This window comes from Eriocheir sinensis, chromosome 23, assembly GCF_024679095.1.
Source record: "Eriocheir sinensis breed Jianghai 21 chromosome 23, ASM2467909v1, whole genome shotgun sequence".
Lineage (NCBI taxonomy): Eukaryota > Metazoa > Arthropoda > Malacostraca > Decapoda > Varunidae > Eriocheir > Eriocheir sinensis.
In genome coordinates this window covers 15,949,074-15,971,744 of record NC_066531.1, presented here as the reverse complement: position 1 = coordinate 15,971,744, position 22,671 = coordinate 15,949,074, and the positions used below count along the sequence as shown (strand labels likewise).

The 22,671-nt window shown below is 42.6% G+C and overlaps 1 protein-coding gene and 2 long non-coding RNA genes across 3 annotated transcripts; 1 reads left to right on the top strand and 2 right to left on the bottom strand.

Annotated features, from left to right (window-relative positions):
* Positions 1 to 13,203: 13,203 nt before the first annotated feature.
* On the top strand, positions 13,204 to 16,396 carry LOC127002590 (skin secretory protein xP2-like). The gene is made up of 2 exons (XM_050868673.1): positions 13,204 to 13,633; positions 16,320 to 16,396. The coding sequence occupies exons 1-2, from the start codon at positions 13,204 to 13,206 to the stop codon at positions 16,394 to 16,396; spliced, it is 507 nt and encodes a 168-aa protein (XP_050724630.1).
* Positions 16,397 to 17,940: 1,544 nt separating this feature from the next.
* On the bottom strand, positions 17,941 to 19,525 carry LOC127002641 (uncharacterized). Its single transcript, XR_007756362.1, has 3 exons — positions 19,416 to 19,525; positions 19,208 to 19,288; positions 17,941 to 18,252 (listed from the first exon to the last, which is right to left on the bottom strand). It is a non-coding gene; the product is annotated as an uncharacterized LOC127002641 (long non-coding RNA).
* On the bottom strand, positions 19,524 to 22,405 carry LOC127002640 (uncharacterized). Its single transcript, XR_007756361.1, has 3 exons — positions 22,168 to 22,405; positions 19,691 to 19,811; positions 19,524 to 19,593 (listed from the first exon to the last, which is right to left on the bottom strand). It is a non-coding gene; the product is annotated as an uncharacterized LOC127002640 (long non-coding RNA).
* Positions 22,406 to 22,671: the final 266 nt, after the last annotated feature.

The following is a 22,671-nucleotide window of genomic DNA, read 5'->3' as shown; positions in this document are numbered from 1 at the left end:
TATCTGTCACCTACAGATCTCCCGGGCAATCACTCGATGACGACCTTGAAATGTACAGCGTCTTAAGGCAGTCACTTAATAACAACGACTCACTGATATTAGGAGACTTTAACCTCCCCCATATCGACTGGGCGACACTGTCAGGTACAGAAGGCGAGTCACATAGAATGATCGAATTTCTAGAAGAAAATTATCTAAGCCAAATGGTTTCTGAGCCAACTCGACAAAATAATATACTCGACCTTGTTATAACGACCCAAGATAACCTAGTCAGTAGTGTCACGGTAGGAGAACACCTCGGTTCTTGCGATCATAAATTAGTGCGCGTCGACATTAGAGCTCAATCATCAGTGACTGAAAATAAAGTAAAGGTGCTCAATTTCAAAAGAGCTAACTTCGTAGAAATCCGACAAAAACTAACAAGAAATACAACTATCAGATGATGGCAACGTAGAGGAAGCCTGGCTAAGCTTTAAAAATCACTTACTCATTCAGCAGAACACATTCGTCCCCTTGTGCGAGAAGCGAATTAACACTAATAAAAGCCCACCGTGGTTTAATAGCGAAATTAAACAATCAGTCAATGAGAGAAAATTGTTTTACAGGTTAAAGAAAGAACAAAGCACGCCCGAAAACATTAGACTTTATAATGATGCCAGGCGACGAGTAAAAAGACTAGTAGGTTAGGCAAAGCGTAGATATGAAGAAAATATTGCAGCCAACTGTAAAAATAATCCGAAATCTTTCTTCAGTTACTTAAACAACAGAAAGGCGATCAAAAGTGGTATTGGACCTTTAACAAACAGCGACGGTGCACTAGTGACTGACAGCCAACACATTGCAAACCTCTTAAACAATTACTTTTCCTTGGTGTTTAATACTAACAGTCTTCCTCTCGCTACCAACAACACCAGTACTATTGTAAATCTCGAGCATGCATTGCCTAATTTTGAAATAACAACCGATGAAGTCTTTAAAGCTCTCCATTCACTTAAAACAAATAAAAGTCCCGGACCCGACAAAGTATATCCTATACTGCTTAAAGAAACAAAGAGCGAAATACTCTCCTCCCTCACTACCGTATTCAATATGTCCTTGCGACAAGGCATCGTCCCTTCGGATTGGAAAAAGGCTAACGTGACACCGATTTTTAAGAAAGGAGACAAACAAATACCAGGTAACTACCGACCCATTAGTCTAACTTCAATTGTAGGTAAGCTACTCGAGAGCATAATTAGAGACAAAATTGTGAGTTACCTCGAAAGCCACTCATTAATTGAGGATTCACAACATGGCTTTCGTAACAAAAGATCCTGCCTGTCAAACCTACTGACCTTTTATAACGATCTCTTCTCAATTTATGACGTAACCAAATCAGTGGACGTAGTCTATCTTGATTTCCAGAAAGCGTTTGATAAAGTCCGGGCGCCGGTCACTAGTGGCGTCCCTCAGGGCTCGGTTCTTGGCCCAGTGCTCTTCATTATTTACATCAACGACGTGGATGTTGGACTCAATAATCGCAATAGTAAATTTGCAGACGACACAAAGATTGGTAACTCGGTTCTCACTGACGAAGACAGGCAAAGCCTCCAAGAGGATTTGCACAAAATTTCAGCTTGGTCGGATAAATGGGAGATGCCCTTTTTTTTATTTTTTATTTATTTATTTATTTATTTTACGTTGTTGCCTATTGCGCCGGTAGGCATCTTCCCGGTGGGGCCTGATGGTCGGCCCAAGGCTTCTTCCAGGTGGGGCCTGATGGTCGGCCCAGCCCGTTCTGGCGCAGGCGAGTGTTTATAGTGGCGCCATCTTGCATTGGCTCATGCTGCCCCCCGGAACTCGTTTTTGATTCGCTTGGACGGCTTCCTCTAGAGTCCGGGTTGATGGGTGGTCTTCAGGACAGCATGTGGATAGTTTTAAGCCACTCGGCTGTGACTGAAAAATCCGAGTGGTAGCGTGAGGATTCGAACCCGCGTCGTCCATCACGCGGCGAATGTGGGTCCAGTACGCTATCACTTCGGCCACCGCCTACCCAAACGTACCTTTAACGTAGACAAGTGCCAGGTCCTTCAAGTTGGAACAAAAAATAAGAAGTTCGATTACGAAATACGCGGCATTAAACTCACAAGTGTTCAATGCGTTAAGGACCTGGGGATTAAAATCGCGTCAAACCTCAAATTCTCACATCAATGCATCGATGCAGCAAATAAAGCGAACAGAATGTTGGGCTTCATTAAAAGAAACTTTTTATTCAAAAATAAAGATGTAATACTTCCGCTCTACAATAGTTTAGTCAGACCCCACTTGGAATATGCGGTACAGGTTTGGTCTCCCCACCATGCAAAGGACATTGCTAAACTAGAAGGTGTTCAGCGTCGAGCAACAAAAATGATCCCTTCCCTGCGCAACAAATCCTACGAAGAAAGGCTTTCCACCCTTAACATGTTCTCTCTTGAGAAACGTCGCCTCCGAGGAAAACTGATCGAATGTTTTAAAATACTTAATGGTTTCACGAATGTAGACAGAACAAAATTGTTTATGATCGATGACACTTTGCGAACGAGGAACAATGGCACAAAACTCAAATGTAGACTAGTAAATTCAGACTGCACCAAATTTTTCTTCACCATGGAATAAGCTCCCACCATCATTGGTCCAGTGTAACACGATTGACTCCTTTAAAAACAAGCTCGACCGTCACTTCCTTGAACTTAATATTAACTAGAGTAGAAAAGCAACGTTTTGGAGCCATCTGATTAATGTAAAATCAGACCACCTAGTCTGGACCATGGGGTCTGTGTGGTCTGATTTTCTATGTAAATCTAAGTAAATCTCTCTCTCTCTCTCTCTCTCTCTCTCTCTCTCTCTCTCTCTCTCTCTCTCTCTCTCTCTCTCTCTCTCTCTCTCTCTCTCTCTCTCTCTCTCTCTCTCTCTCTCTCTCTCTCTCTCTCTCTCTCTCTCCTGTGTGTGTGTGTGTGTGTGTGTGTGTGTGTGTGTGTGTGTGTGTGTGTGTCTATGTGTAAAATGCCCTTGGGAAACTATACGTATAGGCCTTTCCGTTTCCTTCTTTTCCCTCTCTCTCCCTTTCTTTGTCTCTCTCCGCATGACATTCTTAAACTATACGCATTAGGCTCTCCCATTCCTTCCTTCTGATCATGTGTTTGGTTTTCGTGAGATGCGGGTCACTGGGGGATGCTGGACACACACACACACACACACACACACACACACACACACACACACACACAGTCATCGCCAATACACAAATGCTGGTGGGTCGCCAGTAGTGTGTGGCGTCCTGCCAAGGAGGGGCGTTGGCGATGGATGGCTGTCCAGGGCGATAGCAGTGAACAGCAGACTTGCTGAGCACTGCGGGCGCAATGGGTGGCTGTTCGTCGACAATTGGGACCTCTTCTTTGGCAACGACGCCCTCTACGCCAGTGACGGGATACACTTGACGTTCAAGGGTGTTGAGGCTCTCTCAGACTCCCTTGAGCGAGCACTTGGTACCCTGAGGGATTTTTTAGTATAGGCGAGGGGGGGAGGAGTAATGGGAGCAACGGGATGAGTAATGGGAGGGGACATCTAGCTCATAATATAACCAGGCAGCTTAGAAGTAATTCTAGGGGAGTAACAGAGGGCGGGCTAAGAATCTTCTATACTAACAGCAGGAGCCTCAGAAACAAGATAGACTTACTTAGGGGTGAAGCTTGTTCAGAAAATTTTGACATAATAGCGATCACTGAGACATGGATAGACACTGCTAATAGAAATTTTAGATCAGAATTTGAAATAACGGGTTATCAGATGTTTCACAAAGACAGAAGGGGCAGAAAGGGATGTGGAGTTGCGCTATATGTTAAAGACTCACTTAAATGTTTAGTTAACAATTCAGTCAAAACTAACATGGATTCAGAATCAGTTTGGGTGGACGTTTACAAAGGGAAAGAAAAACTAACTCTAGGAGCTATGTACAGGCCACCCAACCTTAACAGGCAGGACACGAGTATATTACTACAGGAGATTGGCAGGGCGAGTATGAGTAGAAATGTCTGCGTAATGGGGGACTTTAATTATAGGAATATAGACTGGGAAGACCTAGTGGGTAACCTGCCGAGGACTTTCTTGAAGTTATACAAGATAATTTCCTTAAGCAGGTAGTTACTGAGCCTACCAGAGGAGATAACATATTAGACTTAGTCCTAACCAATAATGGGAACTTGCTACGTGAGTTGGAGGTGGGCGGAGAGTTAGGAAATAGTGATCACAGAACGGTTCGTTTTAGCTTAGACTGGGCGGTAACCCGCGAACCAAACCCAGTGTTAGTGCCAGATTTCAGAAGAGCAAATTACGAGGGGCTTAGAAGACATCTTGAAGGGGTAAACTGGGATAATTTAGGGATTCATGAGGGCCAGAACTGCGGATTGGAGAGCCAGGAGAACCAGGTAGAAATGTCTTACAATAACTTAGTTAGAGTAATAGTAGAGGGGCAAGGACAGCATATATCACAGCGAACACTTAGAAAAGAAAACAATGATCCTAAGTGGATGACTCGTGGACTAAAACACGAGATTGGGTTAAAGAAGGGAATTTATCAGAAAATAAAGAATGGTGAAACACATCTCAGGGGCCGGTACGTCGAACTATATAGATTAGTTAAGAAAAACACCAGGATAGCAAAAAGGAACTATGAGATCAAAGTAGCAAATGAGGCGAAAAGTAATCCTAAGGGCTTCTTTCAGATGTATAGAACAAAAACACGGGAGAAAATTGGACCGCTGAAAACAAACACAGGGGAGCTAGTAGAAAATTACGAAAATATGAGCACATTGTTGAGCGACTACTTCCTTTCAGTATTCACACAGGAGGATCGAACGACTATAGCGGAAAGAGTTCAGGTGTACGAGGGGGGGGATGACGACAAATTGAGGGATATAATCATTACCAGGCAAGTAGTTCAGGATGAGATAGATAAGCTTAAGAAGAACTAGTCGCCAGGTCCTGACGGGATATTTCCGAGGGTATTAAAGGAATTAGGTGAAGTACTCAGTGACCCACTAACCGACATCTTTAAGATGTCGGTAAATACTGGCTATGTGCCGAGCCTATGGAAAGTAGCTAATGTTACGCCGATTTTTAAAAAGGGGGACAGGTCAGTTGCTTCAAACTATCGCCCAATTAGCTTAACGTCGGTTATAGGCAAGATGCTGGAGTCCATAATAGCCAGGAACATTCGGGAGCATTTAGAGAAACATAGCTTAATTCACGACTCGCAGCATGGGTTCACAAAAGGTAGGTCATGCCTCACCAATCTCTTGTCCTCCTACAATAAAGTATTTGAGGCGGTTGACAGAAATGAAAATTATGATGTAATCTATCTTGATTTTAGTAAAGCGTTTGACAAAGTTCCTCACCAACGACTGTTGCTTAAATTACAGGCTCACGGAGTAGAGGGTAAAGTTTTGAACTGGGTCAAGGCGTGGCTTAGCAATAGGAAGCAAAGAGTGCAAATTAATGGTAAAAGGTCTGACTGGGGATGTGTTACGAGTGGGGTCCCACAAGGTTCGGTATTAGGTCCACTTTTGTTTATTATTTATATCAATGACTTAGATACAGGAATTAGTAGTGATGTTAGTAAATTTGCAGATGATACCAAGATCGGTAGAGTAATTGAGTCGGATCAGGACGCTAGTATTCTCCAAGGTGAACTCAACAGATTGTATGACTGGCAGTATAAATGGCAGATGGAGTTCAATGTAGGGAAGTGCAGTATTCTGAGTGTAGGTAGGAGCAACCCCTCACATAACTATTGCTTAAATGACACTCTCATAAGCAGGTCTGGGTGCGAGAGGGATTTAGGGGTATTAGTGAGCTCTATCTCCGTCCAAGGGCACAATGCATTCAAGCTAGAAATCGAGCTAATAGGGTACTGGGATTTATTTCAAGGAGCGTAAGCAACAGAAGCCCCGAAGTCTTCCTCAAACTATATTTAGCATTAGTTAGACCTCATCTTGACTATGCGGTTCAGTTCTGGTCACCTTACTATAGAATGGATATCAAAATGTTAGAATCGGTGCAGAGGAGGATGACTAAGATGATTCAGGGGTTGAGAAACTTGCCATACGAGGAAAGACTCAAACAGTTAAACTTGCATTCTCTAGAAAGGCGAAGGGTGCGTGGAGACATGATCGAGGTTTATAAATGGATGAAGGGCTTTAATAAGGGAGACATTCATAAGGTTTTGTTGGTAAGAGAACCGGGTAGGACACGAAGTAATGGGTTTAAACTGGATAAATTCAGATTCAACAGGGACATAGGTAAAAATTGGTTTACTAACAGGGTGGTGGATGAGTGGAATAGGCTTAGCAGTCATGAGGTGAGTGTCAATACAACTGTCACATTCAAAAATAGATTAGATAAATTCATGGACAGCGATATTAGGTGGGGTTAGATACACGGGAGCTTAGGGTCAAAGGAGCTGCCTCGTACAGGCCTACCGGCCTCTTGTAGACTTCTGCGTTCTTATGTTCTTATGTTCTTATGTAAATGAGTAAGTGTTTTTTTGTGTGTCTGTGTGCGTATCATATGTAATTGAGTATTCTTTGTATTTTTCTCTCATAACGTATGGCTATTAATTTCTCTGATTCACTGTTTGCTCATCTTATTTTTATTCACAAACGCTTCATATAATTATCTGTTTGGTGTACTCCATTTTTAACCATTGCATCCTGTTCTAACTATTGTATTACAAAATATCCGCCTCTTAGTGCTGTATTTTTTTCCTATTGACCGTTTTCTTTTTTTTCCCCCTCAATCTTTCTTTGTTTGCCCATTTCTGTATCTGTACGTACATGACATATTTCTATTACTTTTCTATCCCATCATCTATATATTCATCTATTCAGTCATCCATACAGTCATACATACATATTTTTGTCATCTTTACATTTAGCGCGCGCGCACACTCAAACACACACACACACACACACACACACACACACACACACACACACACACACACAGCATTCCTACCCCCCCATACTCAGAGCCACCCCCTCACCCCCACATCCCCCCCCCCCACATCCACACACAGCCCCCCCCCCCCACATACACATCCCTTCACCCCCCCACACATAAACATAGCCCCCTCTCCCCACACACGCTCATACATCCCCCTCCCCCACACACATACAGCCCCCCCACACACGCCCAGCCCCCACCCCGCATTGTAATGTGCGCGGGTGTGTGTGGTCTGAGGCGAAGCTCCCTTTTGGCCTGATCAGATTTGCAGGTACACTCACAAACACGGCCCAGGTACCTAATGTGATTCCTTCCTCCTTTTTCACCTTCTTACGCATCTGGAGGCAGGCGAGGCGCTGAATAAAGCATGGAGGAGTGACCGGTTGTGTTCAGGGAAGGGAGGCGTGAGGGGAGGAACAGGGTGTGTCAGGTGTGTAGAGTGGACAGGTGATCTTGGACAGGTGATCTTGAGCGCCTGTCGATTGGTAGATATAAGATATAGGGTTAAATTTGACGAAAACGAATTCGCGTTGTCTCTAAATATAAGTATAAATTCTGTTTTTGAGTTTTAAGCACGTAGAGTTTTAACTATTTAGGTTATGTCAATTGAGGTTAGTAAAAGAGGTTTCAGGAGTCACTTGAGGTTAGATTAGGTTAGTAAGTGGAATTACAGCTGTTCAGAGGAGATTCTAGATATACGTACAAGATCTATTTTTGAATTTTAAGTTAGTAGTGTTTTAAATGTTGAGGTTATGTTAAGTTTGGCTATTAGGAAGAAGTTTAGGAATAACTTGAAATTAGGTGTGGTTAGTACAGTCGTAGGACACAAGTGATGACACAGTTTCCAAAATGTTTCGGACGCCGCTAGCGAGAGACGGCAACTATCCAGCAGAACTACAGTCGAGTTATATGTGACGTATGTGTGTGTGTGTGTGTGGGTGTGTTCACGAATGAAAGAGTGTGTGTGGGTGTAAGAGAGATATTATTTAAGGATTTTTCTTACGAAACTGTGAGCATCAACTGCACGACGATTGTTTCTTTAAGAAAAATATGTTATGAGTGCTCTTGTTTCCACTAGTGCACGCTCTGTAATAAGATTTTTGCATTCCATAAGCTAAATATTTGCTTGGCTTTGGTTATCAGTGTGTATTCTGGAGAGAGAGAGAGAGAGAGAGAGAGAGAGAGAGAGAGAGAGAGAGATGAATTTCTCTTAAGAGAAAAAGTTACTGCAAAATAATAGCCTACTTTTCTTAAATGCATAATAATAACTTAGTATTTGTAAATGCAAAGTAATAGCCTAGTTTCATAAATCCAAACAAATCGTTTTATATTCTTAAATGCAAAATAATAGCTTTGTATTTCAGTTCAATTCATAATAGCATACAAGTTTCCTAAATGCGCCGCCTGGCATGGTCGATGACGTCATTGCATAACATCGTCAAGCGTGAGTTAAATGGTGGTATTATTATATATTTTTAGACCATATCAGAATATTTGTGCACGTTATCAATGTTTTTGTCGTATTTTCTTAGCGAGGACGTTGCAGGAATGGATACAACATTTATTCAAATGCATAATAGCGGTGTAAACATCTTTAGCTGTCCCTGACTAAATTTGAACGAAGTGTAAAGAGACATTTTCGTCCGCGAATTTAAAACTTGTTATCAGTGTGCACAACTGACAAATTCATATCTAATAAATTATGGAGAGTGTATATGTAGTGACATATCTGAACATTAGCCTCTTTCCATGCGGTGTATATATTTTAAAGTCGGGGCCGGTGAACGAAACTCAGTGGACAGTGTGTCAACACTTGTGTCCCACGACTGTACGTCAGATGATGGTGGTGAGTCAGCTGAAATGAGTGTGTGAATGAGAGAGTGAGTTACTGCGAAAATAGTAAATGAATGAATGAGGATGTCAGTGAGTGAGCGAAACAATTGAATGGTTGCGTGAATAAGTCAGTCAATGGATGAGGGAGCGAATGAATGAGGGAGTTGGGGAATGAGTGAGTTTGTGAATGGGGGAGGGAGGGAGGGAGGGAAGGAGTGAGTGGGTAAATGATTGCACGATTGATTGGTTTATTGATTGAGTAAGTGAATGGCAGTGGTTGTGATTGATTGAGTGGGTGGGGGAGTGAGTGAGTGGTAGTATTTGTGACCTTTTGAGTGGATGGGGAAGTGAGTGAGTGGATGATTGCGTTTATGAGTGAATGAGTAAGTGGGTGAATGAGTGAATGTGCTTGTGATTAATTGAGTGGGTGGGTGAGTGAGTGAGTGAATGAGTGGGTGAGTGAGTGGGTGAGTGAGTGATTGAGTGGGTGAGCGAGTGAGTGAGTGATTGAGCAAGTGAGTGAGTGAGTGATTGTGTTCGTGATTGATTGAGTTGTTTTTTAGGTGAGTGAGTGAATGCGTGAGTGAGTGGTTGAGTGAGTGAGTGCGTGAGTGAGTGCGTGAGTGAGTGGTGGAGTGAGTGAGTGCGTGAGTGAGTGGTTGAGTGAGTGAGTGAGTGAGTGAGTGCGTGAGTGAGTGCGTGAGTGAGTGAGTGCGTGAGTGAGTGGTTGAGTGAGTGAGTGCGTGAGTGAGTGCGTGAGTGAGTGCGTGAGTGCGTGAGTGAGTGGATAAGTGAGTAACCTGAGCCTCGTCCGTGCGTGCTATACATGAGTCAGTGAGTCCGACAAAAATGCAGGAGAACATTGCCCGTGGAAACAGTGACAGAATACAAAGTGAGAGAGAGAGAGAGAGAGAGAGAGAGAGAGAGAGAGAGAGAGAGAGAGAGAGAGAGAGAGTTAATATTTGACTCCATAGTTCACCATAACCAGAGAGAAAAAAAGCAGACAGACAGACAGACAAGTAAAAAGACAGATAAACAAGCAAATAAACAGACAAACAGATATACAGACAATTATACACACATTCTCAGTTGCATACGTTCCTACACACACCTATACATGCATATATACAGACAGACACAGACAAACAGGTACAAACACAGACAGACGTACACAGACAGACAGGCATGCAGGTACACACAGACAGACAGACAAACAGGTGCACATAGACAGACAGACAGGTGCATACAGACAGGGGCATGTACACACAGACAGACAGACAGACAGGTGCATATAAACAGACAGACAGGTGCATACAGACAGACAGACAGGTACAACAGACAGACACACAGACAGGTGCACATAGACAGACAGACGGGTGCATACAGACAGACAGACAGACAGGTACACACAGACAGACAGACAGGTGCACACAGACAAACAGACAGGAGTATACAGACAGACAGGTACACAGACAGACAGACAGGTGCACACAGACAGACAGACAGACAGGATCATACAGACAGACAGGTACACAGACAGACAGACAGGTGCACACAGACAGACAGACAGACAGGATCATACAGACAGGTACACAGACAGACAGATAGGTGCATACAGACAGACAGACAGACAGACAGACAGACAGGTGCATACAGACAGACAGATACACAGACAGACAGACAGGTACACACAGACAGACAGACAGGTGCACACAGACAGACAGACAGACAGACAGGATCATACAGACAGACAGGTACACAGACAGACAGACAGGTACACACATACAGACAGACAGACAGGATCATACAGACAGACAGGTACACAGACAGACAGACAGGTGCATACAGACAGACAGATACATACACAGACAGACGGGTAGACAGGCAGCAGACAGGCGAGTATTCGATAAATGCTTGAATACGTATTTAATTCCACGCGGTAATTAAATGCGCTGTTTACGGCTGTTCTGTATTCATGGTTATTAAAATGGCTATCTAATTACAGCCTTTTTTTTTAGGGTGCTGCCGCGTGTGTTTGTTTGTTTGTGGGACCATAATTTGGGGATCATTGTTTCATTTATAGTTTGTTTTATTTTCGATGTTGTGTTATTTTACTGGTTTATTTTGTATTGGTTTATTTATTGTTTATGTATTTATTTAGTCATTTATTAATACTGGTTTATTATTTATTGTTTACTGTTTTACTTAATTTATTTCCTTTGTATTTTATTTCCTTTTCAGTGGCTTATTACTTTGCTGGTTTATCTTATTTGTTTATCATTTATTTATCTATATGTTGATTATTTACCTATGTATTTATTTATAGTGGTTTATTACATATTACATTATTATTTACTCATTTTTATTTATTATTTCTCATTTACTTTGTTTTTTTGTGGTTTATTATTTTATTTTTATTATTAGGGTGATGATACTTTATTTCTTTTTCAGTGGGTTGTTATTTTTAGGTTTATTATTTTACTTCTTTTTTACGCTGATTGTATTTTGTGTTTCTTTGCGATGTGTTCCTATTTTGCTTTCTTACATGGGCTTAGTATTTCACTTTTTTATGTTCACTATGTTTTGCTTTTTTTCAATTTTACTTTATTATATATATATTTTTTTTTCTAAGCTGATTATATTTTGTTTCTGTTCCATGGTTCATAATTTTACCTTTTTCTATGGCTTCTTATTTCACTTTTTTTCAGCTGTTTATTATTTCACATTTTTTTAGGGTGAAGCAGAAGCGTTTGGGCGACAGGGCGCGGGTTGGGGCGGGGCGGGTCGAGGAGGGGCCATGTTGACTGTTTTCATTGTTGGCGCAGCGGCCGGCGGTTTGCGGGCTCATGATTTATCCGCACCTTTTGTTTGCCTTTGTTCACGCCAGGAAGCCGCAAACACTAATAAAACACCGCCCGCATGGATGTAATGTTTTCAAGTGCCGTTCAGTATTGTTTCCACGTTTTTTTCTTTAGTTCATGTGTATGTGTGTGTATTTATTTGTGTTTTCCAACTGTTTTGTGCGTGTGCGTGATGTGTGTGTGTGTGTGTGTGTGTGTGTGTTCCTGAAGTCCTGTGTGTTTTGTTTTGTTTTGTTTTGTTTTGCTTGTGTTGTGTGGTGATGGCATTTGCATATTGTATTTTTGTCTGTGGGTAATACCAAGTTTTTACTGAGTATGATTATATGTTTTAGTGGCATTTATTTTCAAATCACTCATTATAACACACACACACACACACACACACACACACACGGGGCAGGTTAGTCGTGGATGGAGGGAAAAAAGGTTAGAGTAAGTAATGCAAACGGTCTAGAACCCCCTCGAATCTGAAGAAGTTAGTTTAATCCGTCATGAGAACCAGTCCTATTTTGAAGGTTTATAGGCCTACTGAAGTTGTATGAAGTTTGGTGGAGGAGAAGAAGGAGGAGGAAGAGGAGGAGAAGTGGGAAGGAAACGTAAGGGAGGCGGAGACCAGTAGAGGAAGGAAAAAAACATACTTAAAATAGGGCTGACGTTAGTGGAGGTAAAGTATTATATGTCAAAGGAAGGATGTAACACAAAGGCAGGAAAAGCATGAAAGAGTAAAGGATTTGAAGGTTGGTAAACATAAACGTTCCAGTTAATAAGATTTCTGAAGGATGGTTGTGATAAAGGACTTCTTATGTAGCTGAAGGGTAGATGTGAGTCAATAACATGAGAGAATGAAACTGTAAGCGGAAAGTAGAAGGATTAAAAAAAAGCTCTCCCACACATTATGCTTTTTCTTTGTTGGGTTTAAGGGTCGAAATAGAAAATAGGACTCCTCGAAGCGTGATTCTGTCTTTTCCTAATGAGGTTAAAAGGTGCAAGCAAAAAAGCACTCCCCGACGCAAGATACTGATACTGTCTCTTTTCTTAGTGGGGTGAAAAGTCGAAGTAAGTGCGTCAAAGTCAAATTGAGGGGAAAGTCGATGGAGGAAAGGAGGGAAGGGGAGGTGATAGTGAAAGGGAGGAAGGTTAATAACTAGGGAAAGGCAAGGGATAGATGAAAGGGAAGTAGATGAGAGGAGAGTAGGTGGTGAAAGAAAGAGAAAAAGAGAGGAAGAAGGTGGAAATAAGAGAGAAGACAAGAAGGCTGGGAAGAAGTTAAAGAGGGAAAGAAGAAAGCGAGGGAGAAGACAAAAAGACGGAAAAGGAGATGGTAAAGGAGAAAAAGGGCAGGAGGAAGAAGGAAGGTGATAGAAAGGAGAAAGGGAGGATAAAGTAAAGGTACTGCCCTGCAAGGGGTGCCCGCCTCCACCATCTCAAACTGTTATAAGTACCCCCACCTGATATGGATGGCACTGCTGCACACGGGGCGGTCCCCGTGATGGAGGAAGCCGCTGGTGAAGCTGCCGCAGAAGAGGAGGTCCCCGAGCTGGGGGAAGTCTCCGGTGACTCTACCGCAGATGAGGAGGCCCCCGAGCTTCACCCCGAGCTGGGGGAAGCCTCCGGTGACGCTGCCACAGAAGAGGAGGCCTCCGAGCTTCACCCCGAGCTGGGGGAAGCCTCCGGTGACTCTGTCGCAGAAGAGGAGGCCCCCGAGCTTCACCCCGAGCTGGGGAAAGCCTCCGGTGACGCTGACACAGAAGAGGAGGCCTCCGAGCTTCACCCCGAGCTGGGGGAAGCCTCTGGTAACTCTGCCGCAGAAGAGGAGGCTCCCGAGCTTCACCCCGAGCTTGGGGAAGCCTCCGGTGACGCTGCCGCAGAAGAGGAGGCCCCCGAGCTGCAGCCCGAGCTGGAGGAAGCCTCTCTGAACGGTACCAGTGTCACAGACAGGGAGATTTTCCATCAATACGACGCCCCCTCACCAGTGACCGTATCTGCAGCCTCATTAACAATTCGATTGAAGAAGAAGTGTTTAGCTTCGTGCGACGAGAATCTTTTACCACTTATCTTCAAATTGTGATTTCTTCTTGTTCTATTTGATCGATCAATTGTAAAGTAATCTTCCGCATTAATATCACTGAATCCTTTAAACATTTTAAACACTTCTATTAGATCGCCTCGCATTCTTCGTTTTGATAGGCTGAATAAATTTACTTCTTTAAGCCTTTGTTCATATGACAAATTTCTCAACCTAGGAATCATCTTTGTTACTCTTCGTTGAACCCGTTCCAACGTTTCTATGTGTTTTCTGTAGTAAGGAGACCAAAACTGTACACAGTATTCTAGACGGGTCGAACCAACGAATTATACAGTTTTAATATTACTTTTTCGGATTTATTATTAAAGACTCGTCCGATGAAGCCAACCAATTTGTTTGCAGTTTTAACTACCTCTGAACAATGCTGACTGGGCTTTAAATCGCTTGATACATTGATTCCAAGATCCTTTTCTTTACTTACTGCAGAAAGTTGTTGGCCTTTCATTACGTACCGAACGCGATTGTTATTTTTTCCGATGTGCAACACTTTACATTTGTCAACGTTAAATTTCATTTGCCATTGATTGGCACAACGTGCAAGTCGACCTAGGTTTGGTTGTAAAGCTTCTTCGTCGAGTGTCGCAGTTACTTTACTAGCAATTTTTGTGTCATCAGCAAATTTTGATACTTTGCAAGTGAGCCCATCATCGATATCATTAACATAAATTAAGAAGAGCATGGGGCCAAGCACTGATCCTTGAGTTACGCCGCTTCTGACATCGAGCCAGTTAGATGTAACACCGTTTAAAACTACTCTTTGTTTCCGCTCAGAGAGCCAGTCCGCAAGCCAATTGTGAATGTTACCCGAGATACCGTGCGCCAATAGTTTGCTGAGCAATCGTTGGTGGGGGACCTTACCAAATGCCTTTTGAAAATCCAGATATATGATATCTACTGATCTGCTTTCATCGAACACCTCAAAAATATAATGAAAAAAATCAAGTAAGTTAGTCAAACACGAACGTTTACTACGGAAGCCATGTTGCGAATTATTTATTATATTGTTTTCTTCGAAGAATTTCACCATATTGTCGCGAATGGTAGTCTCCATTAACTTACAAACAATCGATGTCAGGCTAATTGGTCGATAGTTTCCTGGATGAGACTTGTCCCCATTTTTGAAAATTGGTGTGACATTTGCAAGTTGCCAATCCGACGGAACTTTTCCAGCTGTTAAAGATTTATTGAATATGATGGAGAGCGGTTTACAAATTTGTTTGATTTCTTTTAAGACCCTAGGTGTAATTTTGTCTGGACCAGGGCCCGTACTTATAAAGAAATTTATGTGAGACATAAACTGAAACATATCCGAGTATTAACAATGACGAGACATAACCCCCCTCCTTATGTTTCACCCCCTCAACATAACCAGCTCGACATAAGCGAGTATTAGTACATCGTTGCCAACCCCTGCGCTGCACCTATGAAAGGGATACCAACTCAAAATAAAATGTTGGAATTTGGTATAATTTTGATGTTAAAAGCATATTGACGTATTGGTAATATGTATAAAATAAAATAAAGTATTTTCGGGTATTGTTGACGATGCATAGACCAACATCACATGGAATAATGATAAAATTAAGGACGTAGCCCCTCAAACATGTAAACAAACGTTCCCGCGAGTTTCAAGCTAGCAGGCAGCAGCCATGGCCGCCAACAGCCAGCCACGACCTCTGCAGCCCCTCAGCAGCCATCGAGGTCAGCAGCTACACCAGGAGCTACAGCAGCAGCAGGAGGGACCACAGCCTCACCCCCAGCCACATCAGCAGCAGCAGGAACAGCCGCCGCCCCAGCTACAGCCTCCTCGGCAGACACGTCACCGCCACGCCAATTGGACGCACGCTGAAACGCTCTCCCTTGTACAGCTCTATAGGGAGAAAGCAGCCATCCTCAAGGGAAATTTTTCCGATAATGGCTGCTCTGCTGAGGCGAAGGCGAAGGCTTGGGGCAGCATTGTCTCTCGCCTAGCGGCACTCCACCCTGGCTTCAGCAGATGCATAAAGCAGTGCCAGAGACGCTGGCAAACTGTTATGCATGAAGCAAAATCTAAAATTAGTGCCTACCAAAAGGCCAGGAATGGAACAGGTAAGATTTTTCTTGAAATAAAATGGTATTCATGAAGTGCAAGGAATGGCTAACAAGCAAAGTGACAGTCCTGTAAATTTCAATGCTTATTAAGTGCTTGATGGAAATAACATTTGTAATGTATTGCCTTTTCTTTTCAATCAAGGGAATTCAATTGACTTAGCCTTGCACTCATGTACCAATATATATACGTATATATATATATATATTCTTCTAGGTGGTGGCCTTCCGCCTACACCCCTCGGGGAGCTAGAGGTCATCATCGCTGATGTGCTGGGAGAGGGGAACGTATCGGTCAATTCTATTGACAGGACAGTGGTGGACCCTTTTCCACTTGACACTGAAGATGTTCCCGAAAATGGGTGGGTAAATAAAACTTTAGTCATGTATAAATATTTACAGAGCCCTTACATGCCTAAGTGCTGCCCCAGCAAAGTTCTCAGTGACTCCCCCCCCCTCCCCCCAATCACCACTTCCCACCTCCACCACGTACCTTTACTGCCTATGACCCTAATTCGGGCAATGTGATTATTGGATACCGGTATACATAATAAAAGATACTTTTGCTGTCTGTGCCGTATAATTAAGTGAAATTTTAAAAATTATTTTTTCATAAATAATAGGAAAAAGCATTCCTCAGACTGCAGTGTGGTTGTTATTGTTACTTTCTGAAAAATATTGATTTTAAAATAATTTTGTCAGCCTTGTGGGCGGCAGGTTCAGGCTAGAATTGCCACCCCTGGCTTCCCCACCCCCATGTGAGGGCTCAGAATATTTACTAAACGTTATTTGTACAATCATTAGTAAAATTTGTTATTTCCGTTCCTTGATGATCGTCGTATTTGTCTACTTTAGCTTGTTTGTATGATACACTGATTTATTATATTTTAGGAATTCTGTACCAACTTTTTATTAAGGTTACAAGCAGACAATATGGATTAACCTAAAATGTCTTATAGGTGTCATTAATTTGTACTAAATGTATTGCTTTATGAAGTGTGTCTCATATGTCTGACATTACTTCATTACCAAAATAAGAATAAATATTCTTAAATCCAAATGTACAAAAATATTACTCTAACATGTACATGACATTTCCAAATGATTTATCAGTTGTGTTAGTTCGTTTTACTGAGAAATGCCTGTCAGGTAGATTGTAGATTTAAAGTTCTCCAAAATAGGTCTTGCTGTTACTGTTGAAAATAATTTGCTTTCCTTTTAGAAAACTGCAGTACACAAGGAGGAGGTATTGCTTTCCATCTCCTAAAGTCCACAGTTTTCTGCTTAAAGTATTATTATAGAGTACTATTACATATTATTATTATTTACCCAATACTATCATGCTGCTGTATGCAGTCCATATTAGGGCAATCATGGAATCAAACAGTGAGGAACAATGTGTACAGAAATTTATTCAATTGCTATCGAGAGCTGACTTGATAATGTGTTGAGACATCCTTCCTAGTAATAATAAAAATAAAACGGTCTATTAAGTGATTGCAGCTGTAAAGCTGAAAATATACACATTTAAAATACAAATTTTGAAATATATTTGAAAAAAATGGGAAATTACAATATGAAAGGGGTATAGGTCAAAAAAGGGTCAGGTCGCCGCTGATGGCAGGGGTGCAGGTAGAGGCGGCTGAACAGAGTTCTCCCAGCAGCATGATGGTCGGGCTGGTGTACCTCGGGGCACCTGGGACGTCGGCTGGATAGTAAGGCCGTGTCGATGTCACACTGACCATTTCTAAACTTCAGTGTCTTCACGGGACCACAAACACATAGCACTCACTGTCTGTCACCATGATTAAGCTTGATGTCACAATAGTTTCTTACGATGTTGGGTTTTTGATGAAAAGGGAGAGGGGGATGGAGGGGCAGGGGAGAGGCCAACAGGCTGGCCCTGGCTACTCCATTCAGAGCGCCGTGACCCACGTCTGACCTCGGTCAGGTCTGCTTACTCATGAACCATGCTAGTTGTCCTTAACGACGTAGGCATTACGTACTGAACAGCAGAACACCAAAGAAATGACCTCTGGAACACACCTCCTTTCCTGCAAAGGCTTTTCAACCTAAACTGTATTGTTTCCATAAATGGGGATGTAAGTCAAATAACACAAGAAAATTATGAGTGCAGGTACTGATGGATGTATTTTTGCCAGGAGTCTTCAGGTGGATGTCACACCACCTGTCCCTCCCCAACCCAGCACAGACACACCTCAAACCACCACCACACCACCACCAGTAGTTCCTGCCGCTGCAGCTTCCTCCAGTACACCAGTTGGGACCTGCACCATGTTGGTGGATGAGGAGGAGCTGCAGTTCATCCGCCTGAAGAGGGAACTTGAACTGCAGGCTGCAGAGCTACAAGTTGAAATTAAACAGGCAGAATTAAAAAAACTTAAACAAGAAACTGAAAATTTAAAAGTACATAAAACCCTACTCGAACTTCAAGTTAAAAAACTAATGTAACACAAATACACTACACCATGCCGCTACTACCCCACACTCTCCACCCTGTCTCTACTCTCTTGCAAAATCCATCCTGTTTCTACTCACACACTCCACCCAGCCTCTCTCCTTCACATACTCCACCATGCCTCTACTCTCCTTCACACACTCCACTCTGCCTCTTCTCTCCTTCACACACTCCACCCTGCCTCTACTCTCCTTCACACACTCCACCCTGGCTCTACTTTCCTTCACACACTCCACCCTGCCTCTACTCTCCTTCACACACTCCACCCTGCCTCTACTTTCCTTCACACACTCCACCCTGCCTCTACTTTCCTTCACACACTCCACCCTGCCTCTACTTTCCTTCACACACTCCACCCTGCCTCTACTCTCCTTCACACACCTCACCCTGCCTCTTCTCTCAAACACACTCCACCCTTTCTACCCTGCCGGTACTCTCTTCTACATTAGCTTTCCTGTAATATATTTTTCCTTAGGATCTCCATTATGTAGTTTTCCTACATAGTTATTTATTATAAAGGAATTTATTTATTTATTTATTGTTAAAAAGGAAATCATTTATTGCTTAATATTAGAAAAAAAGTAAAGGCAATCATGAGTATATTGGCTGTTTTAAACCATACATACTGGTGAAAATTTCTTACCAAATACTGTAATAAATTTATTTGAATACTGAGTATAGCTTCTGCATTTATTAGTGATACGAATGTGGATTTGTAATATATATATATATATATATATATATATATATATATATATATATATATATATAGATATATATATATATATATATATATATATATATCAAATCCACACACAATTGTATTACAAACACACATACTTGGAAGTAGGTGTGGAATTAACCTGTTGATGGGTCGGGAAGCATCACACAGCTGCACGAGGCTGAGGTTGAGGTCTGTCACTGCAACAAAAATTGAAACATTGCAATAGTAAGATTCTTTAAATGAAAATTTAAAATTAAATACTGAGCAGCATGGAAAGATACAGGCTGATACACAAAACATTTAATTTTGATATTTGTAACTTACATGAAGTGAAGGTTGACAAACTCATCCCTGTAGAGCAGACCTTCCCGAACTCGTCCAGGTACAGGTGGTAGTGGGACAGGTGGGTCCTCATGGAAACCTGCACCATCACCTCGTCCTCTCCTTCCTCGGGTACAGGGAGGCGTCTGTCTTTGCAGATGTTGTGCAAAATAGCACACACCTACAGACAGAGTTAATATTAACAAGTAATAAAAATTATTGTTGTGTAGTGGACGATACAGTATTGAGATGTGATCATCACTTGATTGTCTACATACCTGTATTATTCTACACACATATGCAGGAGGGCTGACTCTGATTTCACCATGGAGCACATGAAATCTCCGCTTCCACTGGCCAATCCCCCTCTCCACTGTGCTCCTTGTCCTTTTGTGTGCTCTGAAATTTTTAGTTAATGACAATGTAGTGATACTGTAAAAATTGCTTTTGCAACTGAACTTAAAAACAACTTTCGGATAATCTTAAGAATAGCGGCTCCTAGCGGGTGCGCATAAAGGGCACGGTATGGTGGTAATTACAACATTACTAGCACATACGACGGGATTTTGACAAGTGGTCAGCCGTGTTTGTCACAAGGGGTGTATTTCTCCACGCGGGCCTCACGATTTTTTCCAAGTCGATGGGCGATGAGACTGGCTTGCAGGAGGCTGGTGGAATCCATATGTTTGTTTGTGTGCGTGCAGGTACTGTGACGTACTGTCACGTACAAATTCTGCAGCTTTTCACACTTGTAGGGTTAGGAGGGGAGGACAAGGAAGAACGAATTATACACGAAAAATGTATTTGTAATTTATTACGCGTCTTTCTGCCTTCAGACAAGGCATGACACTCTTGCCCAAATTTATTACATTGAAAATGAAGTTGAAATCTAAGCCATAACATAATCTGCTTGGGTTCTCATTGAAGAGCATTGCCCCAGATTTAGGGATTTTTCACGTTTAGGGATAGTCGGGTTTCCTCACCGGCAGCTTGGATACCTTAAAGTCCTCACCTCCGTCACTTCTGTCTGTGTCATGGCATTGGAAAGGTGTACCGACTGCGATTTTGGCCTCATTGACTTCTGCTTGCGGTACTCCGGGAAAGCAAGAGACTTGCTTGACTTGTGTGTTCGCCACAAACAATATCGAGCGGTTGTGGAGGGAAGCAAAGAGAAAAGTGCCCCTCTTTGGCAGGAGGAAGAAGCACTTTGTGGGTACTGCAAGGTGCATGTTTCTATGGCCTTTAATGACCCTAACAAACGCTTGCATGTCTTCCTTCAAGAGGCAGCTGCACTATATAACCCCTGTAACCACCACAGGAGACGCATGCTGCATCTACTTCCTCTTAATTTTGTAAGTATTTCTGAGGGCATTCTATATTTTTGTTGTTAGGTTGTAAAGTTCGGTTGGGATAATTTAAGAAGGAGGGGGTCCAGGGGAGTCGAGAGGGTAGTTAGCTGTTAGGTCGTAAGGTTCGGTTGGGGTAGTTTAAATATACTCGACATGCAGTGTGGCCCGTCAAAAATTATGCGACGCGGGACGGATTGGGAGGGGTCACTATGCTTGCCATCCAATGACACGCCTGACACTCGTCAACAGACCGGCTGCAGCGGCTGCCAAGTTATATTGGAATAGATTACAAGAGCATGCGTTTGGGACTTTAATTACTTTCGACAAGGGAATTTTCCTAATTTGGGGATTTTCTGGGGAAATTGTGGGGCCAAATTTTCAGTGATTTGGGCTTTCCCTAAACTCAGCTTCCCCACAGGTCACCAGGCTTGTCTTGGGGTAGGGGCTGGGGTGGTGGAGGAATGGAGCCGCTATTCTTAAGATTTATCAAACTTTCCTTTAAGAATGTCATGTTTCACACTAAGTTCATTAACCCTACCTATATTACATTTTCCCCTCATAGACTAGTATGTACTAGCAATACTGAAATTACAAAAAGATCAAGCCTAACTGTAACAACCTAAAATTGCAGCAACCTTTTCTAGACAATACCTTGTCAAGTTTCAAATTAGCAATGCAACGTCATGGGACAACAATATTGTTTCTGTAAGATTTATAATCCTGCAGTTAAGGGTTGTTATGCTAGATTTTTCTAATGAACATACAAGGGGTTTTAAGAAGTAAAACACAGCCATGATTGGAAAAAGGATGAATGTATAAGAGCACTGTTAGCTAATCATAATACTGTTACCCAAGTTAGCTAATTTTCCTACATTAGTGTAGTTTGCATGGCCTAAGCCTGAAATAAGCAATGATGAAAGATATTACGGCAATCCTATCACAAAGTGGTCCCTATTGTCTCAGCTCCTCTACATGCGCTGGGCTATGTTGCCAGTAATGCATTTTCTGCTGGTGTTACCACAACCTCGACTCCCAAGGAGTGCCAGGCTGCGCTAAGTTTGGTTAGGTTATATTAGGTTATACTAGGCTACGTTATGTTAGTTTAGGTTATGTTATGTTAGATTAGGTTAGGTTAGGATGGGTTAGGTTAGGATAGTTTAGATTATGTTAGGTTAAATTAGGTTAGGTTTGATTAGGTTAGGATAGGTAAGGTTAGGTTATTAAGCTTGGTAGAGTTGAGGAGTGTGAGTGTAACACCGTGGTAACACTGCAGCACAGAATGAATAAGACTGGCAACCTAGCCCAGCGCGGGTAGAACAGATGAGGCTGCAGGGACCACTTTGCCATAGTAGACATTAATTACAACACGAATGTCGCTGTGTGTGTGTGTGTGCACAAAAACTTACCTATTATAGGCGGACTGTGGGCCCGGCTGAGGTCGTACATAGGGTGTCAGGAGCCACTTCTTGGAGGGGTAGGCACTGTCTCCCAATAAGTGGCATCCTGCAGGGACCATACCCCTCTCGAACCCTGTGAACAGAGCACTTTCACGCAAAATACGTGCGTCATGGACAGACCCGGGCCAGTTTGCAGTTTGGTGTAAAATTCTCTCGTGTGTGTCACATACGACTTGCACATTTATAGAGTGGTGCCCTTTTCTGTTCACATACTCTGCCTCAAATTCCTTGGGTGCAACAATCCTCACATGTGTTCCGTCTACTGCCCCTACCACACCAGGAAATCCCGCAATTCTCAAACTCGCCGCTTCACCTGAGTTTCTTGCACAGTGAGGGGAACTTGATGAAGCGTCTCACTATATGAGGCTGTGCAAGGGCGTACACAGTCTCCGGTGACCCTGCTGACGGTCTGTTGTGAAGGCCCCAAGTCGTCGCTGCTACACTGCTGCATTT